Consider the following 24,134-nt stretch of genomic DNA (forward strand, 5'->3'; position numbering starts at 1 on the left):
TTCTGCCATTCGGTCTATTTGCATATTAGTCTTTTATTATATAGGACACAAAGAGGTGATAAATGAATTCTTCTGTCCCCCAAGCTTGTTCCTCTTCCAGTTATCCCTGAGGCAGCATTGTTTCCCAAGTTAGAAATCTAGGCATCGCCCTTATTTCTGTCTTTCTTTCCCTCTCCCCCGCCCCCCCCCACCCCAATCTCTCTTTATTATCCAGGCCATCCAGCTGTCAAATCTGTCTTCTTTCCATTTTCACTGCCACTGTTAACAGCGAAACAGCACCAGATGTTAGCTATCAGTCCTTGAAAAAATTCAGAGCCAAGGAACTCATATCACCAGTGAAAGTTTATTTAGAAAGTCACAGAGATAGAAGAAGTGGGCCAGCTGGGCTGCAAGGGCTCAGGAAACAAGTTACAAAGCTTAGGAGAAAGGCAAAGAAAACTCACCTCAGGGAAGAAGAGGGGGAAAGGCTTGGGCATGCTCCAAAGAGAGCTCCACTGGGTCTTTTGTCTTAAAGGCTTTCATCTGGTTTCCAAAGGAGGAGTTTTTAGGGGAGATCTCAGGGGAGGATCTCAATAGAATAGCTTTTCCAGGTGTGTCTTCTGAGGGTTTTGGTCTCCACTGATGGGTCAGCTCCAGGGCAGGGGATCATTGGTCATTGTAGCTGGTCCTGACATCAGCCATGCTGTCACTGGGCTGGCCTTGCTGCTTTTCCGGGCCTGGAGCTGAAACACAACTTAGGCCTAGATGTTATCTCTGGTTTGACCAAAACTCTGTCTCTATGGTGAACAGACCTGAGGCTTTGTTCCTAAAATTGTTTGATGGGGCCAGAGGGCTTAATGCTTAAGGGAGTGGTCCTGCAAGGGCTTTTATGGGCGTTATATGAGGTTATACTCTGTCCTCCTTGTTCCTCCTCTAAGTGGGTCTAATGCATGATTAACAACATGCCTGGGGAGGAAAGGCAAGGGAAGGGGCCCAACCGTATGACCAAAGGTATGAAAGGTCAGGGGTTCTAAAGCTCGATATGCTAGGGGAGGAAAGGTCACCCTGGGGGCAAGGTCCCACCTTATAATTGTCCAATGCTGGTTTATCATTTCTACTCTGCTTATGTCTAACTACCTACTATGTTATCACCACCCAGTCTGGTCCTTTTCATTGCTTAAGAATATTGCAAGAGCAGTCTCTACACAACTCATCCTGCTTCCACTTTCACTTCCTTCAATATTTTCTCCACAAAGCAGATGATATGGTCTTTCTAAATTCTTTGTCCAAGTAAGAATGTCCAAACATGTAGAAAATTTCTTAAGAATTTGAGCCAAATTGATGACATACTGGGAACCAAGATCACAAGTACTCTGGAGAATGACAATTTTGCATTTCCTTTTATACTTTGGAATTAAGGGAACTAAGGAAGATTATATGAAGGTGGGAGAAAGCAAGGTGGGGATTACAGGATAGTTAACAAGATTATGTACTCCTTGAGGATGGCTACACCTCCTAAGGGTCTGAAAAGGAGAATTAGTTTGACATTTCAAAGGTGTGTTAACCTAGATGCATAAGAACAAGGGAACCTAGCCAGCATTGCTCAGTGGATGAACCAGGAGGTCACGGTTCAATTCCCTTAGGGCACATACCCAGGTTGCGGACTCGATCCCAGTGTGGGAAATGTAGAAGGCAGTCGATCAATGATTCTCTCTCATCATTGATGTCTCTATCTCTCTCTTCCTCTCTGAAAATCAATATATATATATATCCTATCTAATAAAAGACAAAAAGGGTAATTAACCATACCTTCACTACGCTTCCCATTGGCTAATCAGCAAGATATGCAAATTAAATGCCAACAAAGATGGCGGCCAGCAGCCACGCAGCTGAAGCGAGCAGGAGGCTTGCTTGCTCCAGTGATGGAGGAAGCCAAGGTTCTCCGCCTGCTGCAGCCTGCTCTAAGCTCCAAAAGCAACAAAGTTTCAATTATCGAGGGTAAATAAATCCCAGAATAAAAAGAAAAAAAGGAGAGGCTGGGAGCTTCAGTTGCCGGTCAGCCTGAAAACAGCCCTCAGCCCCTCACTCAGACTGGCCAGGCACCCCAGTGGGGACCCCCACCCTAAAGGGGGTGTGGCCAGCCTGAAAACAGCTATCAGCCCCTCATCCAGGCTGGCCAGGCACCCCAGTGGGGGTGTGACCAGCTGCAAAAAGCCATCAGCCCCTTACCCAGGCTGGCCAGGCACCCAAGCAGGACCCCCACCCTGATCCGGGACACCTTTCAGGGCAAACCAGCCGGCCCCCACCCATGCACCAGGCCTCTATCCTATATAGTAAAAGGGTAATATGCAAACTGACCCTAACAGCAGAAAGACTGGGAATGACTGGTCACTATGACACACACTGACCACCAGGGGGGAGATGCTCAATGCAGGAGCTGCCCTCTGGTGATCAGTGTGCTCCCACATGGGGGAGCTCTGCTCAGCCACAAGCCAGGCTGATGGCTGCCAGTACAGCGGTGGTGGTGGGAGCCTCTCTTGCCTCCTCAGCAGCGCTAAAGATGTCTGACTGCAACTTAGGTCTGCTCCCCGCTGGCAAGTTGACATCCCCTGAGGGCTGCCGGGCTGCCAGAGAGATGTCTGATTGCCAGCTTAGGCCCAATCCCCTGGGGAGCAGGCCTAAACCAGCAGGTGGTCATCCCCCGAGGGGTCCCAGACTGCAAGAGGGTACAGGCCGGGCTGAGGAACCCCGCCCCCCAGTGCACAAATTTTTGTGCACTGGGCCTCTAATATATATATATATATATATATATATATATATGACAAGGGATAGGGCTTGCTTAAGGCAAAGATTAAAATTTTTATAGCCCTGAGCCAGTGACTACCTGCCTTGACCTGCCCAGTTTAGAAATTATATGATTCAACCCTATGAGGCTACTTTATATCAGATATAAATCTGAGCCCCTTTTTTGTCCACATCTTTTTTTTAAAAATATATTTTATAGATTTTTTACAGAGAGGAAGGGAGAGGGATAGAGAGTTAGAAACATCGATGAAAGAGAAACATCAATCAGCTGCCTCCTGCACACCTCCTACTGTGGATGTGCCTGCAACCAAGGTACATGCCCTTGACTGGAATCGAACCTGGGACCTTTCAGTCCGCAGGCCGATGCTCTAACCACTGAGCCAAACCAGTTAGGGCTGTCCACATCTTGATCTAGCATATGACTCTCCTACTTAAAATTCATCAGTGGCTTCTTTCTGCTCTTAGGATAAAGATCAAAGTGCTTAACATGGTCTACAAAGCACTGTGCCATCTGCCACTGTCTTCATTTAAAAAAAAGAAAAAGAAATCACTTTTGTTTAAGTCTCTTTAATGGCTCTTTGGTCTCAAAATAAAATTAAAACTCTCACCCTAGCTGGTTTGGCTCAGTGGATAGGGTGTCGGCCTGGGGACTGAAGGGTGTTGGTTCGATTCCAGTCAAGGGCATATGCCTGGGTTGTGGGCTTGATCCCCAGTAGGGGGCATACAGGAGGCAGCCAATCAATGATTCTCTCTTATCATTGATATTTCTATCTCTCTCTCCTTCTCCCTTCCTCTCAATAAAAATATATTTTAAAAAATGGCAAAACTCTCACTGTGGGCTACAAGGCCCTGGATGGTCTTATTCTTGTATTCCTCTCTAGACCAGTGATGGCGAACCTATGACACGCGTGTCAGAGGTGACACGCGAACTCATTTTTTTTGGTTGATTTTCCTTTGTTAAATGGCATTTAAATATATAAAATAAATATCAAGAATATAAATCTTTGTTTTACTATGGTTGCAAATATCAAAACATTTCTATATGTGACACGGCACCAGAGTTAAGTTAGGGTTTTTCAAAATGCTGACGCGTCGAGCTCAAAAGGTTCACCATCGCTGCTCTAGACTCACCTCATACCATCTGCCCTCTTGTTCCCTCCACTCTGGCCACACTGTTTTCTTCCAGTACTTGAAGTCACCAAGCTCTTTTCTACTTCAGGGTCTTTGCACTAGCTGTCTCCTCCACCTGCATTGCTTTCCTAGAAGCTCTTCGATGTCTGTTAATTCTCCTTCATGCTTTAAGACAAACATCACTTTTTCAGAAAATTCTTTCATCAATTTAAAATAACCCCCACACAAGTTCCCTTTATCAACTTGCTTCTTTCTTTCCTGGTGCTTATTACAATCTGAACTTCTTTATATGTCCCTTCATTGTCGTTGGTCTCCACTGAGAATGTAAGCCCTAATTTGTTCACCACTCTATCTTCAGGGTGTAGCTGGTGCATGACACATAGTAGGCCCATTATAAATATTTGTTCAATAAATGGATAATCAAGATCACAAAGCCAGTCAATGACAGACTGGAATTCCTTCTTTGCAATAGTGAAAGACGTTGCTCCTTTCCTCCAGCTGGTGGAGCCAAAGCTACAGCTGGGCCTTGGCAGGGATTTGGAAGGGGTTGTGTGGATTTGCTGAGGACAGGGTCAAAAGGGGAGAAGCGGGGGTTTTTGGTAATGCTGGATCCAAGTGGAAAGAAAGTCAGGATGGCACTTCTCCCCAAGGATGGGGAGATATGAGCTGTCCAAAAGGAACCTGGAGTAGCCAGTGACCCGAGGGGGTTCTGGGACCTCAGACTGCTTTCCCACTCGCCCACCTATACCACCCCCAAACCCTCCATTGGGGGTCTTTGAAAAGGAAAACAAATTTGAAAAAAAAGAACAATTTTATGTGAGCATGAAACTGGAGAGAGGCAAGGGTTTTCATTTCCAAATCCCAAGTGTACAGTTGGGGGAAGCCAAGAGAGAAGCATCGTAGTGGGTCACTAGGAATTGGGCCTGGCTCACAAAGCCCTCTTGACATAGCTCGTGTTTATTTAGCTCCACAAGCCCCAGCCCACTATGCCTGGCCCTGGACTCATGTGGGAGACCACAATGAAGTGAGCATGGAAATTTCAAAGCTGCCCCTAAGGGTAGGGGGTCAAAAATGACTTTGGAGAAGCATACTGACACCAAGACACATTGGGCCAATGTCTGCCAGGGGGACCAGAGGCCAGAGGTATATTTCAGGGCTGGTCAGTGGCCTACAAAAAGGGCTTATATCTCGATCTGGGGCTGGTGAGGCTAGAGGGGCTCTCAAACTTCCTCCTAAAGGCAACAGGGACTCACAGGAGAGTTTCTAAACAGGAGAGCTGCTTGGTTATCTTGGGTAGTTTGTAGGAGGAATATGAGATCAAATCAAAGACAGATCAGTGAGAATGCTGGTTTTGGTGTTCTGATAAATAATTGTAGGGATGGGAAAGAAGAGAAGATAACATCTAATAATTGTAGGCATGGGAAAGAAGCAAGTGTGAGTGCTTTAGGAAATTAAAAACAATTAAAAAAAACACAGGACTTGTGAAAGGATTAAAGAACATATATGCATAGCCCATGGACACAGACAATAGTGCAGTGAGGGTCAAGGGGTGGGTGGGGGCAGGGGCTGGGTGAAGGTGGGCAAAGGGGGTGGAGGATGGAGAACAATAGTATTAACAATAAAAATTTAAATAAAAGCACAGAAATTTTAAAAAACAACAACAGGACTTGGTGGTTAGCATTCACTAATAAACTGATCTTTATTAAGTGCCTGTTAGTATCACTTTATAAATTTACTAGAGGCCTGGTGCACAAAATTCGTTCATGGGGTGGGAGGGTTCCCTCAACCCAGCCTGCACCCTCTCCAATCCGGGACCCCTTGGGGGATGTCCGACTGCCGGTTTAGGCCCGATCCCGGGGATCAGGCCTAAACCGGCAGACATTCCTCTCACAATCCTGGACTACTGGCTCCTAATCGCTCACCTGCTTGCCTGCCTTGTCGCCCCTAACTGCCCCACCGCGTCCCCCCCGCCCCCCCCCCCCCCGCCAACCTGATCGCCCCTCACTGCCTCTGCGTGCCGTCCTGGTCGCCCCTAACTGTCCCCCACTGCCAGCCTGGTTGCCCCTAACTGCCCCACCCTGCCGGGCCTGGTTGCCCCCTACTACCCCCTCTGCTGGCCTGGTCGCCCCAGGCAGCCTGCTTGTTCAATCATTTGGTCATCCCTCACTAACACCCCTACTGGCCTGGTCATAGGCAGCCATCTTGTGAGGGTGTGAGGGTTAATTTGCATATTACCTCTTTATTACATAGGATAAGTGGCATGGCGGAACTTCATTAGCAAAAAATGGAGCCCCACACCCAAGTTTAAGTACTCATAAGGCTTCTCTTCTCTGGGCCTCAGTTATCAATCGATAAAATAAAGAGTTTGGACTGGTAGCTCCTGATCCTAACAGCTTTACTTTTTCTGATTTTTGGAGCTTGGCTTAAGTGTATAAAATCCTTGCCCTAACCAGTTTGGCTCAGTGGATAGAGCGCCAGCCTGCAGACTGAAGGGTCCCAGGTTCGATTCCGGTCAAGGGCATGTACCTTGGTTGCAGGCACATCCCCAGTAGGGAGTGTGCAGGAGGCAGCTGATTGATGTTTCTCTCTCATCGATGTTTCTAAAAAAATCAAATATATATATATATATATATATATATATATTTTTTAATATATTTTATTGATTTTTTTAGAGAGAGGAAGGGAGAGGGATAGAGAGTTAGAAACATCGATGAGAGAGAAACATCGATCAGCTGCCTCCTGCACACTCCCTACTGGGGATGTGCCCGCAACCAAGGTACATGCCCTTGACTGGAATTGAACCTGGGACCCTTGAGTCCGCAGGCTGCCGCTCTATCCACTGAGCCAAACCGGTTAGGGCTCCATAAAATATATATTTTTTTAAAGTGGATAAAATCCAGTGATGTGCCAGGGCAGGCTCCTATCTATTTGCAAGAGCCAACTGTTAAATTTTCAGGAATTTTGCAAGAATGTAGAACTAGAAACTGGTTATAGTGGGAGTGTTTACACTGTGGAAATAGGCACATGCTACAAACTAGGCTTTCAATCTCCCCACCTCCTGCCACTGTGCTCCCTGCCAGAGGTGGTTTTCACCGCACACCAGTGAAACCCCTCTTCAACTAACACACAGATACCCAGTCAGGTACATTCTCACTTTCCAACAATTGTGAAGAATCGCAGGACTCTAGGACACCACATGGACCATCACACAGAACCTGCCCTAGCACAGCCAGGCCCACATACTCAGGCCTACACAGGATGCAAAACACCCAGTGTGGGTCTGGGCAGAGCTACTATCTGACAGTAGATCAGTCATTATCAGACAAAGGGGAGCAGAGGTTGGTGGTGAACGTATTGGAGTCTCACAGACCTAAGGTGGAATTCGTTAGGTCCTCTTGGCTATGTGATGTTAGCCAAGTTCCTCTCAACACTGGAGCTCAGTTTCCTCATCTTTCCCTCCACCCCCTTTGATTTTTTTTTTTCTTTTAGTAAGTGGAAGGGGAGAGAGAAACATCGAAGAGAGACACATGGATAAAATTGCCTCCTACACACACCCCAACAGGGGCATAAAATCAATCCTGCAGCCCCTTGGTGTGCAGGCCAACACTCTAACCACTGAGGAACACCTGCCAGGGCTCCTCATCTTTAAAATGGGTGCAAGTCCAGCCCTGGCTGGTGTGGCTCAGTTGGTTGGAGCATCATCCTGCACACCAAAAGGTGGTGGGTTGCATCCCTGGTCAGGGTATGTGTGGGAAGCAACTGATTGATGTTTTCCTCTCTCTCCCTTCCTCTCTCTAAAATCAATAAAGTTCTTTTTAAAAAATAAATAACATGGGGACAAATTCTGACATAGCAGGATGGTTTCCAGGGTTGAGAACACCCACAAAGTGAATGCAAAGACTCCATACCATGCCCGGCCACTGTGGTTCAGTGCTTGAGCGTTGACCAATGAACCAGATTGCTGGGTGCCAGATGCTGGGGTCCAACCCCAGCAGGTTCAGGGGTCCCCAAAGGTGTGGATAGAGTCGGCGAAGAAGGAATGACACGGAGACAGAATTCAGTTGATCAGCAGCCTAGCCAGGATCTCTAACCAAGTTCTGTCCAGGATCTCCAGCCAAGTTCTGAGGGTCCAGGGTTTAAGTCCCTGTTTGGGCACCAGATGCTGGGGTCCAACCCCAGCAGGTCCAGGGGTCCCCAAAGGTGTGGACAGAGTCGGCAAAGAAGGAATGACACGGAGACAGCATTCAGTTGATCAGCAGCCTAGCCAGGATCTCTAGCCAAGTTCTGGTTAGGTTCCCCAGCCAGGTTCTGTGTTTTATTGTCTTGTTACATCTGTATTTATACCAGTTGATTTTAATCCTGTCAATTTCTATTCCAAAGGTTAGGGCATTTCTTATCTCCATTCCAGGGAGTAAAGATTATGTAGTTTAAGGGTGATTGTTCATAGTTAAAGTGATTAACTACCCACCTGGCACTTAGTTAAGGGATTTTATTCCCTCCCTAACTTCAGGGAAAAATCCCTACCTGGGGAAACAACCTTTCTTGGAGAGGTGACCTTGGTTAAAACACATAGCGCCAAGAGGGTGAGCAAACATATTAAGAACAGTATGCCATATATGCCAGGTCCCCTGAAACATATGCTGTGCAGATGTTTCTTCCCTGCAGCGACTGTGTCAAGCAGCAAGGATGGACTGGCTTCCGGCACCAGATCATGGTTCAATTCCCCATCAGGGAACATTTGCAGGTTGTGGGCCCAGTGTGGGCCATGCAGGAGGCAGCCGATCAATGATTCTCTTTCATCATTGATGCTTCTATCTCTCTCTCCCTCTCCCTTACTCTCTGAAATTTTTTTAAAAATCCTATATAATAAAAGCCTAATATGCTAAGTATCTGGTCATCCGGTCAACCAATCAAAGTGTAATAGCTTAATGATATGCTAAGGCCACTCAACCACCCGCTATGATGTGCACTGACCACCAGGGAGGGGGGGCAGATGCTCCAACCAGTAGGTTACCTTGCTTCTGGAGTCCGGGCATGGAGCCCTCCCACGGTCCCTCCCTGGCTGGCCAACTTCCAGCATCCCTCCCCAGCCCCAATCATGCACCAGTGGGGTCCCTTGGCCTGGCCTGAACCCTCTTGCAATTCAGGTCCCCTTGGGGGATGTTGGAGAGCGGGTTTCAGCTTGATCCCACAGGCCAAGCCGAGAGACCCCACTGGTGCACAAATTTGTGCACTGTGCCTCTAAAAAAAAAAATACTCCACATTATGCCTGGTACAGATAGGTGTTTAGTTAATGTTAGCTAATGCTGTTATCACACCTCTAGACTCATTCTCCCTAGCCAGGGTCCATTTGGCTCAGTGCTTCCTTCTCACTATCTGAATTTTGGCACAGAAGGCCTCAGTGGTGAAGGACAAAGACAGAAACATAGTGCTCTGTTTTTCAGCTTTTATGAAAATTAATAACATTAATAGCTCACAGACATATACATACACACACATAGCTATATACACAGTCATTAAGTTATTAATTAGTGTCCGTATAAAATGTTTCTACATTAGTGTCCTGGGCTAGACCCCATCAGTCCTTGGCATATTCACAGTAGCAGCCCCAGGGCTCAGCCCCATGGGCGGGGAGAGAGGCAGGTGGCTGTATGAATAGACTGCCCAAGGTGGGCATTGGAGGTGTCCTGGGCCACATACTCTCAAGTCTTTGGCTCCCTTCCTGGCACCTGGAGCAGGCAAGCAGGCCCAGATTCCTCGGGTGACCTGGTGACTCAGGCCTTGTGCTTGGTGACTTCAGGCAACACAGCGGATCCTAGAGGATGCTAGCCAACTCTGTAGAGTCTGTGTCAGAGCAGCCTGAGCTGCTGGCCTCTTCCCTGCAAGAGCCAGAGAAGACAGGTTAGAAGAATCATACTTACCCCTTCCCTGTCCCCACCTGCCTACTTCCTTGCATAATCTTTGGCCCTGCAATCTTAGCCAGCTGTCAGGCAAGTCTAAAACCCTCCCTGTCTCTTGCCTGGCCGGAGTGGCTCAGTGGGTTGAGTGTCATCCTGTGCACCAAAAGGTTGCCAATTTGATTCCTGGTCAGGGCACATACCTGGGTTCCTGGATTGTAGGCTCCATGGTCAGGGCACTTATGGAAGGCAACTGATCGATGTTTCTCTTTCATGTTTCTCTTTCTCCCCCTCCCTCTTTTTCTGCCCCAACCCCCTTTCTCTCTCTAATCATGTTCTTGGGTGAGGGTTTTAAAATCCTATCTAATGAAAGGGTAATATGCAAATTAACCATCACAAATATGGCGGCGCCCATAGCCACAAGATGGCGGCACCCAGTCCGCTCAGCTCGCTGGAGCCCCCCAGTCCCGGGAGGGCAGCGTGAGCGGCCTGGAGGAACGCTTGCTTCATCGCTGCGGTGATGAGGCAAGCATTCCGCGCCCAGCCGTGGATGGGCCTCTGGCCAGGCCCGGGTACGGAACACTTGCGTAAGAAGAGAAGGAACCGGCGAGCTGAACAGAGTCAAGTGGCCCCCAACTCCCAGGCAAGGTCAAGTCTGGGCGGCCAGAGGGTGGAGGGGGTGGAGGATAGTGTGACAGGAGGGGCTGGTGGCGAGGCACAGGGGTGAAAGCCAGCGAAAGTGGAAGGAAGCCCTTTATCGGAGTTCCTGAGAACAGGGAGGGCAGTCATTTGCATTTCCAGGCTGTGGATGGGCCTCTGGGCCGCAGAGAGCCTCTGGGCAGCAGGCGAGAAGGGGCCAGGCTCCGCAGAGAGCTACTGGCGCGCAGGGCTACTAATAAATAAATAAATGAAAATGAAATACTCTCCCTTTCAGCCCAGAAACTGCTGGTTGGTCTAATCACTGTTCTTGCTACAAGACATTACAAGCCCAAGGAGTATGCTCTGACCTAGGCTGGCTGATGGGCTGGCATGACTCACTCCACCCTGCCCTCTGGTCTCCCAAAAGGCAGGGCTCAGGCCACACCTGAGGTCCTGCATGCCAGGAGTGCCATGAAGAGTACATGGTGTGGAGTCAGAGCTCCAGGCCTCAAACCCGGCTCTACCCTTTATCAGCTGGGCCAGTCACTCTTCCTGGTTAAGCCTGAGTTTCTTCACCTGCAGAGTGGGAATCATAGTGCCCTGTGACACCTAGGGTTGTCGGAGGACTACAGAAGGTCATGAATGTACATTCTCTAAAACTCCTTGAGGGCAGGGATTTAAAAATATATACATATGTTTTTTTATTGATTTCAGAGAGGGAGAGAGAGATAGAAACATCAATGATGAGAGAGAATCATTGATTGGCTGACTCCTGCATGCCCTACACTGGAGAGTGAACCCACAACCTGGGCATGCCCTGACCAGAAACCAATCTGTGACCTCTGGTTCATAGGTCATCGCTCAACCATTGAGCTCAACCATTGAGGGCAGGGATTTTTGTTTCATTCACTAGAGCAATGCCTACCACACAGTAGGCTTCCAATAAGCATTTGTTGAATGAACAAATAAGTGTAAAACCACTTGGCATGCAACTATATGTTTAAGAAATATCAGCTGGGCCCTGACTGGTTTGGCTCAGTGGACAGAGCATCGGCCTTCGGACTGAAGGGTCCTGGGTTCGATTCCAGTCAAGGGCATATGCCCAGGTTGTGGGCTCGATGCCCAGGTTGTGGGCTCGATCCCCAGTGGGGGGCATGCAGGAGGCAGCCGATCAATGAGTCTCTCTCATCATTGATGTTTCTACCTCTCTCTCCCTCTCCCTTCCTCTCTGAAATCAATAAGAAATATATTAAAAAGCGAAATATCAGCTGGAACCATTATAAGTTCCAGGGGAAAGGGGTGGAGGAAGAGCTGTCAAGGGAAGGTGTGTGGAAGGCTGGGATGGCCACAGAATGCATAAGCTGAGGACTTAGTCTGGATGGTGCCTCTCCCCCACCTCCCTGTCCCCTCCCTCACTCACCTCAGAGCCTGGAGGGCCTTCTTGTTCTGCCGCCGCTTTTCCTCATCAATGGGGTACAGCTCAAAGAGCAGCAGGCCTAGTAGGATGAGGACTATGGGAGCCATTGTCACCAGCATCTTCAATGTAAACCTGACGGGTGCTGGCTGGGAGCAGCCACGGGTCTGGTACCCGGCAAAGCTGTGGGACCCAGTAGGAAGGCGAGTGGTAAGGATGGGATGCCTGGGGCCTGTACCTGTCCAGCACTGTCCCAGGCCCCCACCTTACTCACTCAAGACTGAGGGTAGAGACGCCCAGTGAGACTCCGGAGGCGAACTTGGTGAAGAAGACATAGAAGGAGAAGAAGATGGGCTCAGTTCCATGGGAATGGGGGTGCTTCAAGTGGAAGTCGTCAATGACATCGGGCAGCATGGACCTGTACAGAGTAGTGACAGCCATGAGGACCCACCCACCTAGCAACCCCAGGCCCCTACTAGCCCATTCGGTACCTCTCTGTGTCAGTGAGAAGAGGCGGCTCTCTGGGAGTTTGCAGCCCCATGGACACAGCTCAGTGAGGAGATGGCAACTTGATGTGATTACGGCCCCTTCCTTCCTATGGTGAACTAGCCCCACCAGGTGCTCCACTGGACTAGGAGCATGCAGACTAGACTCAAGCCCCCATTTCTCAGTCTGATTAGGTGTGGGGGTTTTTTGTGTGTTTTTTTCTAAATCCTCGCCCAAGGATAATTTTTCCATTGACTTTTTTTTTGAGAGGGGTGGGGGGTTAAGGGGAGGGGCGGAGGGGGAGAAGCGGGGAGACAAACATCAATGTGTGAGAGACACATCGATTGGTTGCCTCCCACATGTACCCTGACCAGGGTAGGAATCGAACCTGCAACCCAGGTATGTGCCCTTGACCTGAAATCGAACCCCGGACCCCTTGGTGGGCAGGCCAATGTTCTAAACCACCTAGCAACACCAGCCAGAGCTGATTAGGTGTTCTTGTACAGTTTACAACCTGTATAACTATATGGGAAGACCTGCCCCACACCTGCAACCTGGGCCCACAGAATGGCCTTCGAGAAGAGAAGCCCTCACAGAATTATCCCAAAGGAACTTTAGAAGTGGGGGTGGGGAACTGGGAAATATACCCAGGTGGGTCTATATACTTACCAGGGTAGTAAGAAGGCAGCTGCTACACTGATGCCAGCTGCCACAGCTACCACATACGTGACAATCAGGTTACTCTCTATGAGGGCCACCAGGATGAGAAATGGTACTGCTGACTAGGGAAGTGGGTACAGGAAGATGAGTCAGCTGGGAAGCTCCCACCAGCAACCACCAGGGCAGGCATTTCCCCCTTTAGTCCCACTCACTGAGATCCCAATATATACAGCCGTCTTCTTGCCAAACTGGGTTAGAAACCACTGCCAGAAGGGAATGGTGAATGTGGCCGAGAGCTGTAGATGTAAAAGGGGTGAGGGAAGTGGGTTAGAGCTGTGGAACCCCTCCTGCCCTTCCCAGGACCCCAAAGGTACTCCCAGCCCTGCCTGACTGCCAGATGACCTCATCTGAGCAGTGAGGAAGTTGACAGGCACCTTTGATGGCTCCCAAAGGGGGCTGAGAATAGGTTCCAACCTCACCTCCTGCCTTTTCTGAGCACACTGAGCCGAAGTTCTACAGTTCCTGGCCTCTACCTCTTTGCTCTTGCTTGGACACTTAACTCCAAGCAAGGAGTTTTCTACTACATAAAAAAGATGGCCAGTGTTGTTCCATTTAACTCCAAACTCTTTCTTCCCTCCTCCCATCCCATGTTATTGAGATATAATTGACATGCAACATTGTATTAGTAGTTTAAGGGTACAACATAATGGATTTCATACACGCACCCAAACTTTTTCACGTTCCTATCTAAGCAATGATAGGTCAGATCCAACCAAATTATTTTGAGAAACCTCCTTCACCCCTTTATGACCTTGGGTCAGTCTCAGAAATACCCTCTGACTCTCCTAAGAACCATCTCGCAATCTCTGCCACTTCAGCCCAGGCTGCCTACCCAGCCTCAGGGCCCCACACTCACCATGATGGCCAGGAGCAGATTCTGGAATTCGTTTCGGAAGCCCAAGGTGTAGGTGCAAAACAAGGCGAAGTTCCCCTCCACCAGCTGGGAGACAGGACAAGGGAGGGGGGAAGCACAAAGAAACACGTGATATTGGGGCTGGGCCTCCCCAAGACATTCCCTATGCTCCAGGGGTCTCTGCTTACCCCCACCCCTCACTCCACCATCTCTCAGGCTTGTCACATCCTGAGTCCTCTGCTCACCTCCTCCCCCATCTAGGCTGAACATGTCAGACCCCCACTCACCATGAAAGCCAGGGAGGTGAAGAGGAAGCCAGCAATAAGCTTAATATATGGGCCATGGCTCATGACCAGTCGGAGGCCCCGAAAGAAGGGTGTCGGCTCAGCCTGCTGAGTCTCATAGGCTTCTGGGGACCAGAGGGAACAGTAAGGAAAGAGAGCAGAAGCTCCTTCCAAAGCCTGAGACCCAGGCAGAGTGACAAAGCCATTCTGTGCTGGGGCCTGCACCCCACCCGCCTCACGGCTTCTCACCTCTCTGTTCCCTCACGCCCAGGACCAGGATGACAGCACAGATGACATAGATGGAGGCTATGACCCCTGCTGCCAGCAGGTAGGCATTTTTCTATAAAGCGGGATAAAGGCAACATAGAGAGACAGTCAGTCTGGTCTCATCTCAACTCAGTAGCTCCACTCAGTGACCTTGGACCAGTCCTTCTATTCTGAGGCCTCACTGACTTCATCTGTGAAATGGAAAAGTCATCCTCGGCCTATTGCTGTTTCCCAAGGCTGTTCTGCTGGAAAAGTCCAGTAGAACAAAATTTTAAGAAGCCGGCTATGGAGTCTGAGAACCCACAGATAAATCTCTCCCAAATCTAGTTTCGGCAACTCACTAACTCTATCACCACTCATAGAGAGGCAAATTATTTAGCCTCTCTATGCTTCAGTTTCCTTATCTAAAAGTGGCCATGGTCACATTAATAGTTTGCATATCAAATGTCCAACATTTAGCAACACTATTACTGTTTTGAGGATGATTGCAAACCACCCCATTGTTCCTCATCTCCCCAAACCCATGCCCTGACAGGGGCCTCACCGTTTCTCTGAGTGAGGTGGTGCTGTGTGTATGATTGGCATCTTCCGTGGCCACTGCTGAATCTTTGGGGTCCTCAAGACAAGGCATATTTGCTTGGCCTACGATTTGCCCTTGGATCGCTGTGCCCAGCACTGTGCCCAGTACCTCCACAGTCATCCCTAAGCAATAAAGAGAAGGTTCTTTGAAGGGGACCCATGGGTTGTGGGCCCCAAGGGAGGAAGTTCAGATGAGCAGAAGCCAAATTCTAGCCCCAGATCATGGTAGCAGCTCCAAGTAGGGTGGCCATAGGGTGGTGGGGCAGATGGCACCTTGGCCTAAGTTCCAGCCGTTCTCAACCTGTGGGTCGTGAACAATGAAAATACATCCTGCATATCGGATATTTACATTATGATTCATAACAGTAGCAAAATTACAGTTATGAAGTAGCAACGAAAATAATTTTATGGTTGGGGGTCACCACAACATGAGGAACTGTATTAAAGGGTCACAGCATTAGGAAGGTTGAGAACCACTAAACTCATATCCTTGCTCTGTGTGACCTCTGACTAGTCCCTGCCTTTGGTCTAGACTAGTGTCTGGTCTCACCAGAGCCATAAGGGGATTGAGTTATTTTTAAGACAGTTTCATATTCATTCCCAGCAAGGGAAGAAATGTGGCCGGACGGTCAAGTAATGGGGGACCCAGGGTTCCTAGTAGGTGGGATCAGTGGGTTAGGGAGAGACTTACGGTAAGCAGTGGCCGAATCCCGCTCACTCTGTTCTGTGCTGATGAACATGGTGAGAGCTGAGTAGGGAACGTGGAAACACTGGCATGGAAGAGAGGCCCTAGGCCAGTCAGACGATGGACAAACAGATGTGGCTTTGGGCACCAACCCTAGAGGCCCCAGGGAACTGCCCTCACATCCAGGGGAGGTGCCCACACTCACCGTGACTAGTGTCTCAAAGAGGCAATAGAAAAGCAGGTACCATAGGATCTGGCCCTGTGGGAAGTCAGGCACGAACCATATGAGGAAGTAGGCAATGATGGCCAGGGGTGTGGAGAAGATGATCCTGAGGAAGGGGAGGATATATATTATACACATCTAATATGTATATTATACAGCCTTAAGAAGGAATGAAATTCTGACACATGCTACAACACAGATGAACCTTGAAGACATTATGTTAACCGAAATAAGCCAGACACGAAAGGACAAATGCTGTATGATTCTACTTATATGTCATAACTAGAGTAGTCAAATTCACAGAGATAAAAAGAATGGTAGTTGCCAGGGGTTAGGGAGAGGAGGAATAGGGAGTTACTGTTTAATGGTATAGAGCAGGGGTCCTCAAATTACGGCCCGTGGGCCACATGCAAATACAAATATTGTATTTCTTCCCGTTTTGTTTTTTTACTTCAAAATAAGATACGTGCAGTGTGCATAGGAATTTGTTCATAGTTTTTTTTTTAACTATAGTCCGGCCCTCCAACGGTCTGAGGGACAGTGAACTGGCCCCCCGTTTAAAAAGTTTGAGGACCCCTGGATAGAGTTTCAGCTTAGATGGATGGTTAGTAAGTCACACAACAATGAGAGTATACTCAATGCCACTAAACTGCACACTTAAAAATGGTTAAATCCTAGTTAGTTTTCTCAGTGGTTAGAGCGTTGGCCTGCAGACTAAAGGGTCAAGGGTTTGATTTTGGTCAAGGGCATGCACCTTGGTTGCAGGCTCCATCTCGGAGGCCCTCAGTCGGGGCGTGTGAGGGAAGCAACCAATTGATGTCTCTTTCTCACATCAATGTTTCTTTTCTTTCTCTCTGTCTCTCCCACTCCTTCCACACTCTCTAAAAATCAGTGGAGGAAAAAAAATTAAAAATAAATAAATAAATGGGGGGAAAATGAGGATTAACAACAAAGTTAAAATGGTCAACTTTGGTATGTATATTTTACCACAAAAAAGTCATATAAACATATTAAAAGTTGATTAAGCCCTAGCTGGTTTGGCTCAGTGAATAGAGTGTCGGCCTGCAGACCGAAGGGTCCTGGTCAAGGGCACGTACCTTGGTTGCAGGCTCCTACCCAGCCTGGGCCCTGGTTGGGGCTCGTGCAGGAGGCAACCAATGGATGTGTTTCTCTCACATCGATGTTTCTCTCTGTCTTTCCCTTCTCTTCTATTCTCCCTAAAAATCAATGGAAAAATATCCTTGGGTAGAAATTTTTAAAAATAATAAAAAATAATAAATAAAATGTGATTAATTGCTATGGGTTAAAGAAATAAAGCAGGCTAAATGGGAATTAGGAGTATGGGGGTGCAATTCACAACTGAGTAGACAAGGTAGCCTTCTTTGAGAAGGTGACATCTGTGCCAAGACTTGAATGAGAGGAGGGAGTTGGCCTTGCAGATGTCTGAGGCAAGAGTGTGTCAGGCAAGGGGAACAGTTAGTGCAAACATCCTCAGGTGGGAATTGTGCCGGGCACGTATGAGGAATAGCAAGGAGGCCAGTGAGGCTGGAGTGGAGTGAGCATGCACCATGCAATTAGGAGGTAAGATTAGAGAGGAAATGGGACACCAGGTCATATAGGGGTTTACAAGTCAGGTAAGGACCTTGGTTCTATATTCTAGGGTTGAAGTCGTTTTGAGACTTACATAAGTTGGTATTAAAATGTAGACTAGAGCTTGGAATACAGTAAGTGTTTGCTGTGATTATCACACCAGGAAAACTAAAAGGGAAGAGTACGGCCAGGGAGCTGTGGAGAGCACTGGGCTGGGAGTCAGGCCTCAGGTCCAGCCCTGCTGTATCTCGGCCTCCCCATGTGACCCTGCTGACACCCTGCCTCTCATGGGGCAGCCTTGGGAACCCCCGGGAAACTATCTGTCAAAGTCTTCCTGGTCTGAAAGGGGGATTTAAATGGTGGCTGAGGGCAGATCTGGTCTAAAGTCTGAGAGGAGAATGGGCCACGTGGCTCACAAACTCAGAAAGGCCCAGCCTCTTCCTATACTGACAGAAGGGGTGTCAGGTCCTAGGTGCTAACTGGCATGGACGGGAAGAAGGTCAAAATACTACAAGGCAGCCCTTCAGCCCATGAGTGGTCCAGTGTGCCCTCAGACAACGGTGGTAGTGCCACTCGAGAGGTATCACCCACACAGGTGAGGACATGTCCTAAAACAGAAACCAGCCTGAAGGGCGTCAGCAACTTCACCAAGCTGCTGCCACACCTGCCCAGGGCCTCCCCAGTTCTCCCTCCCAGCCCTCCTCCACCCCTCCCAGACCCACGTGTCTTCTCAGGGAACAAGGGCGTCAGCTTTCGTCAACACTCCATCTTCTCCTCGCCAGCAGCTGACGAGGAACTGAATGTGACTGGGAGTAACCCGGGCTGGACTGCTGCCTGTGGGGCTGGCGAGAGGGGCTGCCTGCCATTGGCTGGGCCTCATGAGGCGATGTGGCAGTAGAGCCCCGCCTCCGCCGCCTCGCTCCCAGGGAGGCGGGTACAATAGCTTCATGGGTGTGTGGCTCCAGGCCGTAGGGAGCCCTGAGCAGGCTGCCCAGGTAAGGCAGGCTGTCCTGCCCTCTGGCCCTGAAGTCTTGGATCAAAGGCCCCAGCCTGGGCCTTAGCCAGGGACTGGCAGGATTGTCGTGGGAGGGGGCTCGTGGGAAAGGAAGCTGTGGGGGAGAGGCGGGGGCTGTGGGAAGAGCTTTGAAGGCTGAAGGCCGGAGACCAGGTATGGGCACCCCAGGGGCAGGAAGGCGCCCACTTGAGCGTGGATGGGCTGGAGATGAAAGGAAATATCCCCCCCACACCACCACCACCACCAAGCAGGATGTCCTGGAGGGAACCAGAGCTCCAGCCTGTCCGCCTGTCCCATGTGCCTCCTTTGCTGTCTGATCTGTAGCACCCCTCCTACCTTGCCAGATAGCCGGAGGCTGAGTACTGTAGGTTTTGTACCAAGGGGTTATGGGTCTTATATCCCATTCTCGGTCTTCACCCACTAGGAGTCATTCTGAGGGGGTGCCAAATTAGATATCACTTAATCTGTGCCAGGCACTGTTCTAAGTACTTATAAATAAAATAAAATAACATTTGAAATTCTTACAACAACCCTATGGGATAGGCATATTATTGTCCCCATTTTACAGATGAAGAAACTTGAGACTCAGAGATGTTAAGTGATTTGTCTAAGGTTGCACAGCTGTAAGTGGTGAAGTTGGTATTCAAAATGAGTCGGGCTGGCTCCAGAGTATAACCTCTCAACCACTATGCAGTATTACCTGTCCTACTATGGGAAGTGACTGTGTGGGAAAAATTAGAATTCCAGTTTCATTGAAGGGAATGGAACTTGGGAATCAATAGGGTTTGGGCAGGGGGAAGTTGCTCAATCTAACAGTTTGGCCAGCCTGGAGGTAAACTGGCATGGCATCCAGGCCCCATGCCTGGGGTAGCTGACCTCAGCTAGCATTTCGACACTTGGGTTTTTGCGTCATTCCTTCTCCTCACCCCTCAGCTTGTGACAAGGCACATGGAAAAACTGAAGGGTAGTATTCATGCTGAAGCCCTGCCTTCTGCCATCTTGAAGGAACCTCTTCTACTCACCAGGGCATAAGACGGCCTAGACAGGTCCAGGAAGATTTGCTAATGCAGAAGCCCACCAGGGGGTCTGTGAAGGCATCCCAAGCTCGGCCCACAAATAGGATGATAGAGGCAGAGAATGGGTCCACCTGGAATGGGGAACAGGCAAAAAATGACCCCTTCATCCTTCTACCTACCTCAGCTTTCACTGGGAGGCAAAAGCAGGGGCTCCCTCCCCTCCTCAGCCAGGCCCTTGGCAGACTGTGCTGCTCTCACTCAGGCCTTAAGCACCTTCACTTGCCTCGTTAATAATGACAGTAACAATTCTGATAGCTATAGCACTGTGTGCCTCCTTAGAAACTTTCCCAGATCTGTTCCCTTACATCCTCCCCTTCACTGCCCTTGAAAACACTCCCATCAATTAGAATGAATCCAGAATGATTTCCTTGCCTCCCTTTCACAACCCTGATCCCCCAGCCACCTGATACCAGAGTTAGCATTTGCTGGTTAGGACCACGGTAGATCTCAATTTCCCCATTTATATAATGGGAGTCATGATCCCTACCTTATGGCTCAAGCTCTATCTTGGACGTGGAAAAAGGAACCTATAGAAGCTTTTAAAAAGTGGCCTATCACTACCCACTCAAGCTATTCCCTCCCCCAAATCTCCTAGGCCTGAATAGACAGCTTCTTTGGTCTCTCCCTCACCCATCAAGTCCCTACTATTGTGCTCCAGCCGGGGTGGCTCAGCTGGTTGAGTGTTATCCCATGCACCGGAAGGTTGCTGGTTCAATTTCCAGTCACGCCACATGCCCAGATTTTGGGCTCAATCTTGTGCAGGAGGCAGCTGACCAATGTTACACTCTCACATCGATGATTCTCTCTCTCTCTCCCTCTCCCTTCCTTTCTCTCTAAAATTAATAAAAATATATTTAAAAAGACCCTACTATTGCTATTGCTCCAGGAAGCTGGGGAACTTCTGGCCTCTCCCACATGGCAGTCTCCCTAATCAGACTTCCAACTTTAACATACAACACAGTTTTACACTTTAGCTGCAGGTTCCTCATATTTGCACCCCACTCAGGGCCCAACCCATGAAAGTTGCTTGAAAACTAGCTGTTGAATGCTGCCACTTGTCCTTTCTGGGGCTCAGTGTTCCTGACATATAAATGCATACAACTCAGATGCCCTGCTTGCAAAGTCCGATACTACATAAAAAAGATGGCCAGTGTGGGAGCCCTGAGATCCGTGGTTGTGCAGCCTCCCACTCTCTCAGACAAGATGAATTCTCAGGATGCCAAGCTTCTGGCTAAAGCTTCTCGAGTACAGAGGAGCCCAGCTTCACCTTAAATACCCTCCCAGTCAAAGATCCCATGTACTGGGCACCCTAACTCAGTCCAGCACTTGAGCCTTCCCCTCCCTCCCCCCACATGCCTCTGCTCCTCAGGTGAAAATGAGATGCACCTCATCCACATGCCTGGCAATATCTACCAACCCCACAGCCAAGCCAGCTGACCGCTTGCTGTCCAGCTGGGGACATGGTGTGCCAGTCTCTTCTAAGAACAGCGTCACCAACAGGCTCCATTCTCCCTCATACCACCGCCTACCCTTCCAGGCTCTCTTGCTCTTGCCAGACAAGGAGGAGTTGCCTGACTTTGCCAGCTATGACTCCTGGGGCATATAGACTCTCATTCTGGATACTTCCAAACCCTTATTTCTCATCCAGTGTGACTCTGACAGGCAGCAAAGTAGGGATTCCCAGTCCCATTTCACAGGTGGGGAAAACCTTGGATGCTGCAGGAACCCTGGCATGCTCAGTCCACTCACCTGAGCCACATCCAACAGGTAGATCTGTAGGAAGAACCCCAGGGCACAGCCTGTCATCTGGTAGGGGGCCCCGCCAACTGCATAGCAAAGCTTGTTGCAAATGGACAGCTGTTGTTTCTTCTTTGGTTCCTTTTGGGAGAAGAGAAAAGCATAAAAGGAGACCCAATTTCCTAGTCCCCATCCTAGAAAATTCCAAAGAGAGGACCATCCCTCCAGACAATTCTGCCAGGCGGAACAAATCTGTCTTGCTCTATTCCCACCCAGCTAGATAGCACTTCCCACAAGAAAAGAAAGGTATTCTCTATTCTTAGGAACCTGGAAAAGGGGGAGTCCATACTGAAGACGTTTCCCTTAAGCCACCCGACCTACCCCACCCCCAGATTCTTATCAGCCCACCATCTTTAAAAAACTCCCCCCAAGGCCTCAGTCATGCTCGTTTCCAGGTTGGAAGAGGAACATGCTCCAGCAGCGGACCTGTCCCCACCCAGCACCAACTGCCACAACCTGAAAATCCTCTTGCTGACAAGAGCTGCCGAAGCGCAGCCCCAGTTCCTGCCCTGGCTCAGAGGCCAGGACCCACCTGCCTACTGGGTGAGGGCCTAGAGTTGTAGGGGCCCAGCCCAGCTGACTGCAGGCACAGCTGTTCCTCCATCTGTCCCAGAGCATCCCTGGCCCCTGTGGGCAGCCAGAGCTTCAGGCAAACCCAGGAGCTGCCCTGCCCTTCCTCAGCTCCTAGGGGACCTTGGAGAGGGGAGGAAAAGCCTCGGGTGTCGGGCTGGGTTCTCTCTGGGTGGGGCAGCAGGGAGGTTGAGGTTGCCCATGGAAAAGTAGAGATTACTCACACACGGCAAGCGGCTTAACTGCTTGCCTGGGCTCCTTTCAAAGATCAGTTAAAACTAAAAGGCAATCACCACCCAGGCAGAAATCTATGACCTGGGATCCCTCCCTGGGGCTACCTGATTTCATTCGGTCCTTCATTATATCCAGAAAAGAGCTGGGGGTGGTGCCCAAGGTCAAGACCCCCAAAGCACAGGCAGGAGATGAGCCCCTGCACCCACACTCACACAAACGCCTCAGGAATGCGGCTCCTTTAAGAGCGGAGTTCTTGTTCTTATGAATGAACTTGAGCGGCCCTCACAGAGTTGAGGCGAAAACGTAGGCATGTGGGGGTGGGGAGTAGGGGAGAGATATGGGGAACCAAGAGGACTTTCCCAGACTTCTGGGGTCTCTCTGGCTTTTAGAATCTTTTTGGCTTCTAAGCCGCAAGTCACAGAAGAATGAAAGACAGCCAGGCAGAGCCGGGAGCCTCGTGGAGCCGTGGGCTGGCGCGCTCGGCGCGCTCCGTAGAGGTGCGGAGGGAGGGTGAGCAAAAGGGGTGCTGGGGTTTACAAACTACTTCATCGCTCCCGGCCCCCAGGGCCCCTCCAGGCTCACCCCTGCCCCTGGGGCCGCCAGTCCCCGGGCAGCCCAATGTATCCCAGACCCAGGCTTATCCTGATGCCCCCATCAGCCTGCGCGCACATACACACACACACACACACGCACGCACGCACACACACACACACACACGCACCGGTCCTGGCCCTCCACCCGGATGCCAGGTTCTCACCTTCACCTGGGCCGGGCGTTCACCAACTTGGAGGATGCTTGTAGGCAGCAGCCCCGTGGCGGAGCCGCTCTCGGCGCCCTCTCCTTTGGCCATGACCCGCGGGCCACGCCGCCTGGTATCGGGACGCGGGGATGCTCTCCTGCTCCGCCGGCCTCTGCTCCGTCCGGACCCGGGCAGTAACCGCCGCCGCCGCCGCCGCCGCCACAGTCACCGCGCGAGAGTAAGCCCGCAGGCCGGCGGCAGACGCGAGTGCACACTCCCTTACACTCCCCCTCGCACCTCTTAAAGGTTGGCCCTCCCTCCCGGAGCCGGCCAATCCCGGGGCCCTGCTGCCCCGCCTCCAGCCAATCCGCGCGCCCGCCGGCCCCCGCCTTCCACCCCTGAGGCTCTCAGTCTTTGAGCCACGTTCTGAAGCCCGAACCTCGCTACCGAGTGAAGGCGGGGAGAGCCACCTGACATCACCAGAAACTGAAGCCTGAGGCTGAGCGCGCGCGTGGTCCCCCAGAACAAGCTTTCCCTGAGTTCAGCCTGCACTCCACGACCCCAAGTCTGAGAAAGGTAGGGACTCAGAAGCCTCTCTGTAGTTTTTTCAGAACCCCCTTTAAAATCTGGAATCGCTTGAGTCTCCCTCTCCTCCAAACCTGGAGGATGTGGCACTGGCATTTCCCCTCTTTCATTCCCCATTTCCTCTTCCTGCCATTGGCATCTTTGGGGCCCTCAGAGATGGGGGAGAAAGATGAGGCAATGCTCCCCTGCGGTCACCAAAACCCCAAGTTGTGGAGAGGAGCCGGGACCACAGCACTACTACACTACTACACGTTGATGATAAGAGCAGCCTTTTATGGAGAGCTTCCTAGATGCTCACCATGATGTCATTCAGCCCTCACAGCCACCAAATGAGGGTGGTACTATTATTATCTCCATTTTACAGTTGAAGAAAGGGAGACGCGCATGTGGGGGAACCAGGCCAGAAAGATTTTGTCCCATCCCAAAGCCTTCCCTCTTTCCAGCCCTGCTCCGCCCCTCTGGCAAACATCACCGGAAGACCGCATGTGTCTCCCCAGCAAGAAGCCCTGGGAAATACAAAGCTACAATGGCACTCTGGGTTGAAATAATTCAAGAAAGGTTTGAAA

At 50.1% G+C, this 24,134-nt stretch overlaps 1 protein-coding gene across 4 annotated transcripts; it reads right to left on the reverse strand.

Moving 5' to 3' along the window:
• Positions 1–9,347: 9,347 nt before the first annotated feature.
• MFSD2A (MFSD2 lysolipid transporter A, lysophospholipid) lies at positions 9,348–23,273 on the reverse strand. 4 transcript variants are annotated; one of them, XM_059690090.1, is made up of 14 exons: positions 23,002–23,271; positions 21,393–21,521; positions 19,590–19,714; positions 15,945–16,068; positions 15,746–15,824; positions 15,020–15,177; positions 14,458–14,548; positions 14,212–14,333; positions 13,928–14,011; positions 13,224–13,307; positions 13,021–13,133; positions 12,140–12,283; positions 11,872–12,048; positions 9,348–9,794 (listed from the first exon to the last, which is right to left on the reverse strand). In XM_059690090.1, exons 1-14 carry the CDS (start codon positions 23,092–23,094, stop codon positions 9,731–9,733), a joined length of 1,587 nt encoding a protein of 528 aa, XP_059546073.1. In that variant the 5' UTR covers positions 23,095–23,271; the 3' UTR covers positions 9,348–9,730. The 4 variants fall into 4 exon arrangements, with proteins under 4 accessions (XP_059546073.1, XP_059546074.1, XP_059546075.1 ...); XM_059690091.1 differs by lacking the exon at positions 15,020–15,177 and having other exon boundaries at positions 15,746–15,802; positions 23,002–23,273; XM_059690092.1 differs by lacking the exon at positions 19,590–19,714 and having other exon boundaries at positions 23,002–23,022.
• Between the last annotated feature and the right edge of the window lie 861 nt (positions 23,274–24,134).

Source organism: Myotis daubentonii, chromosome 3 (genome assembly GCF_963259705.1).
Source record: "Myotis daubentonii chromosome 3, mMyoDau2.1, whole genome shotgun sequence".
In the NCBI taxonomy this organism is placed as follows: domain Eukaryota; kingdom Metazoa; phylum Chordata; class Mammalia; order Chiroptera; family Vespertilionidae; genus Myotis; species Myotis daubentonii.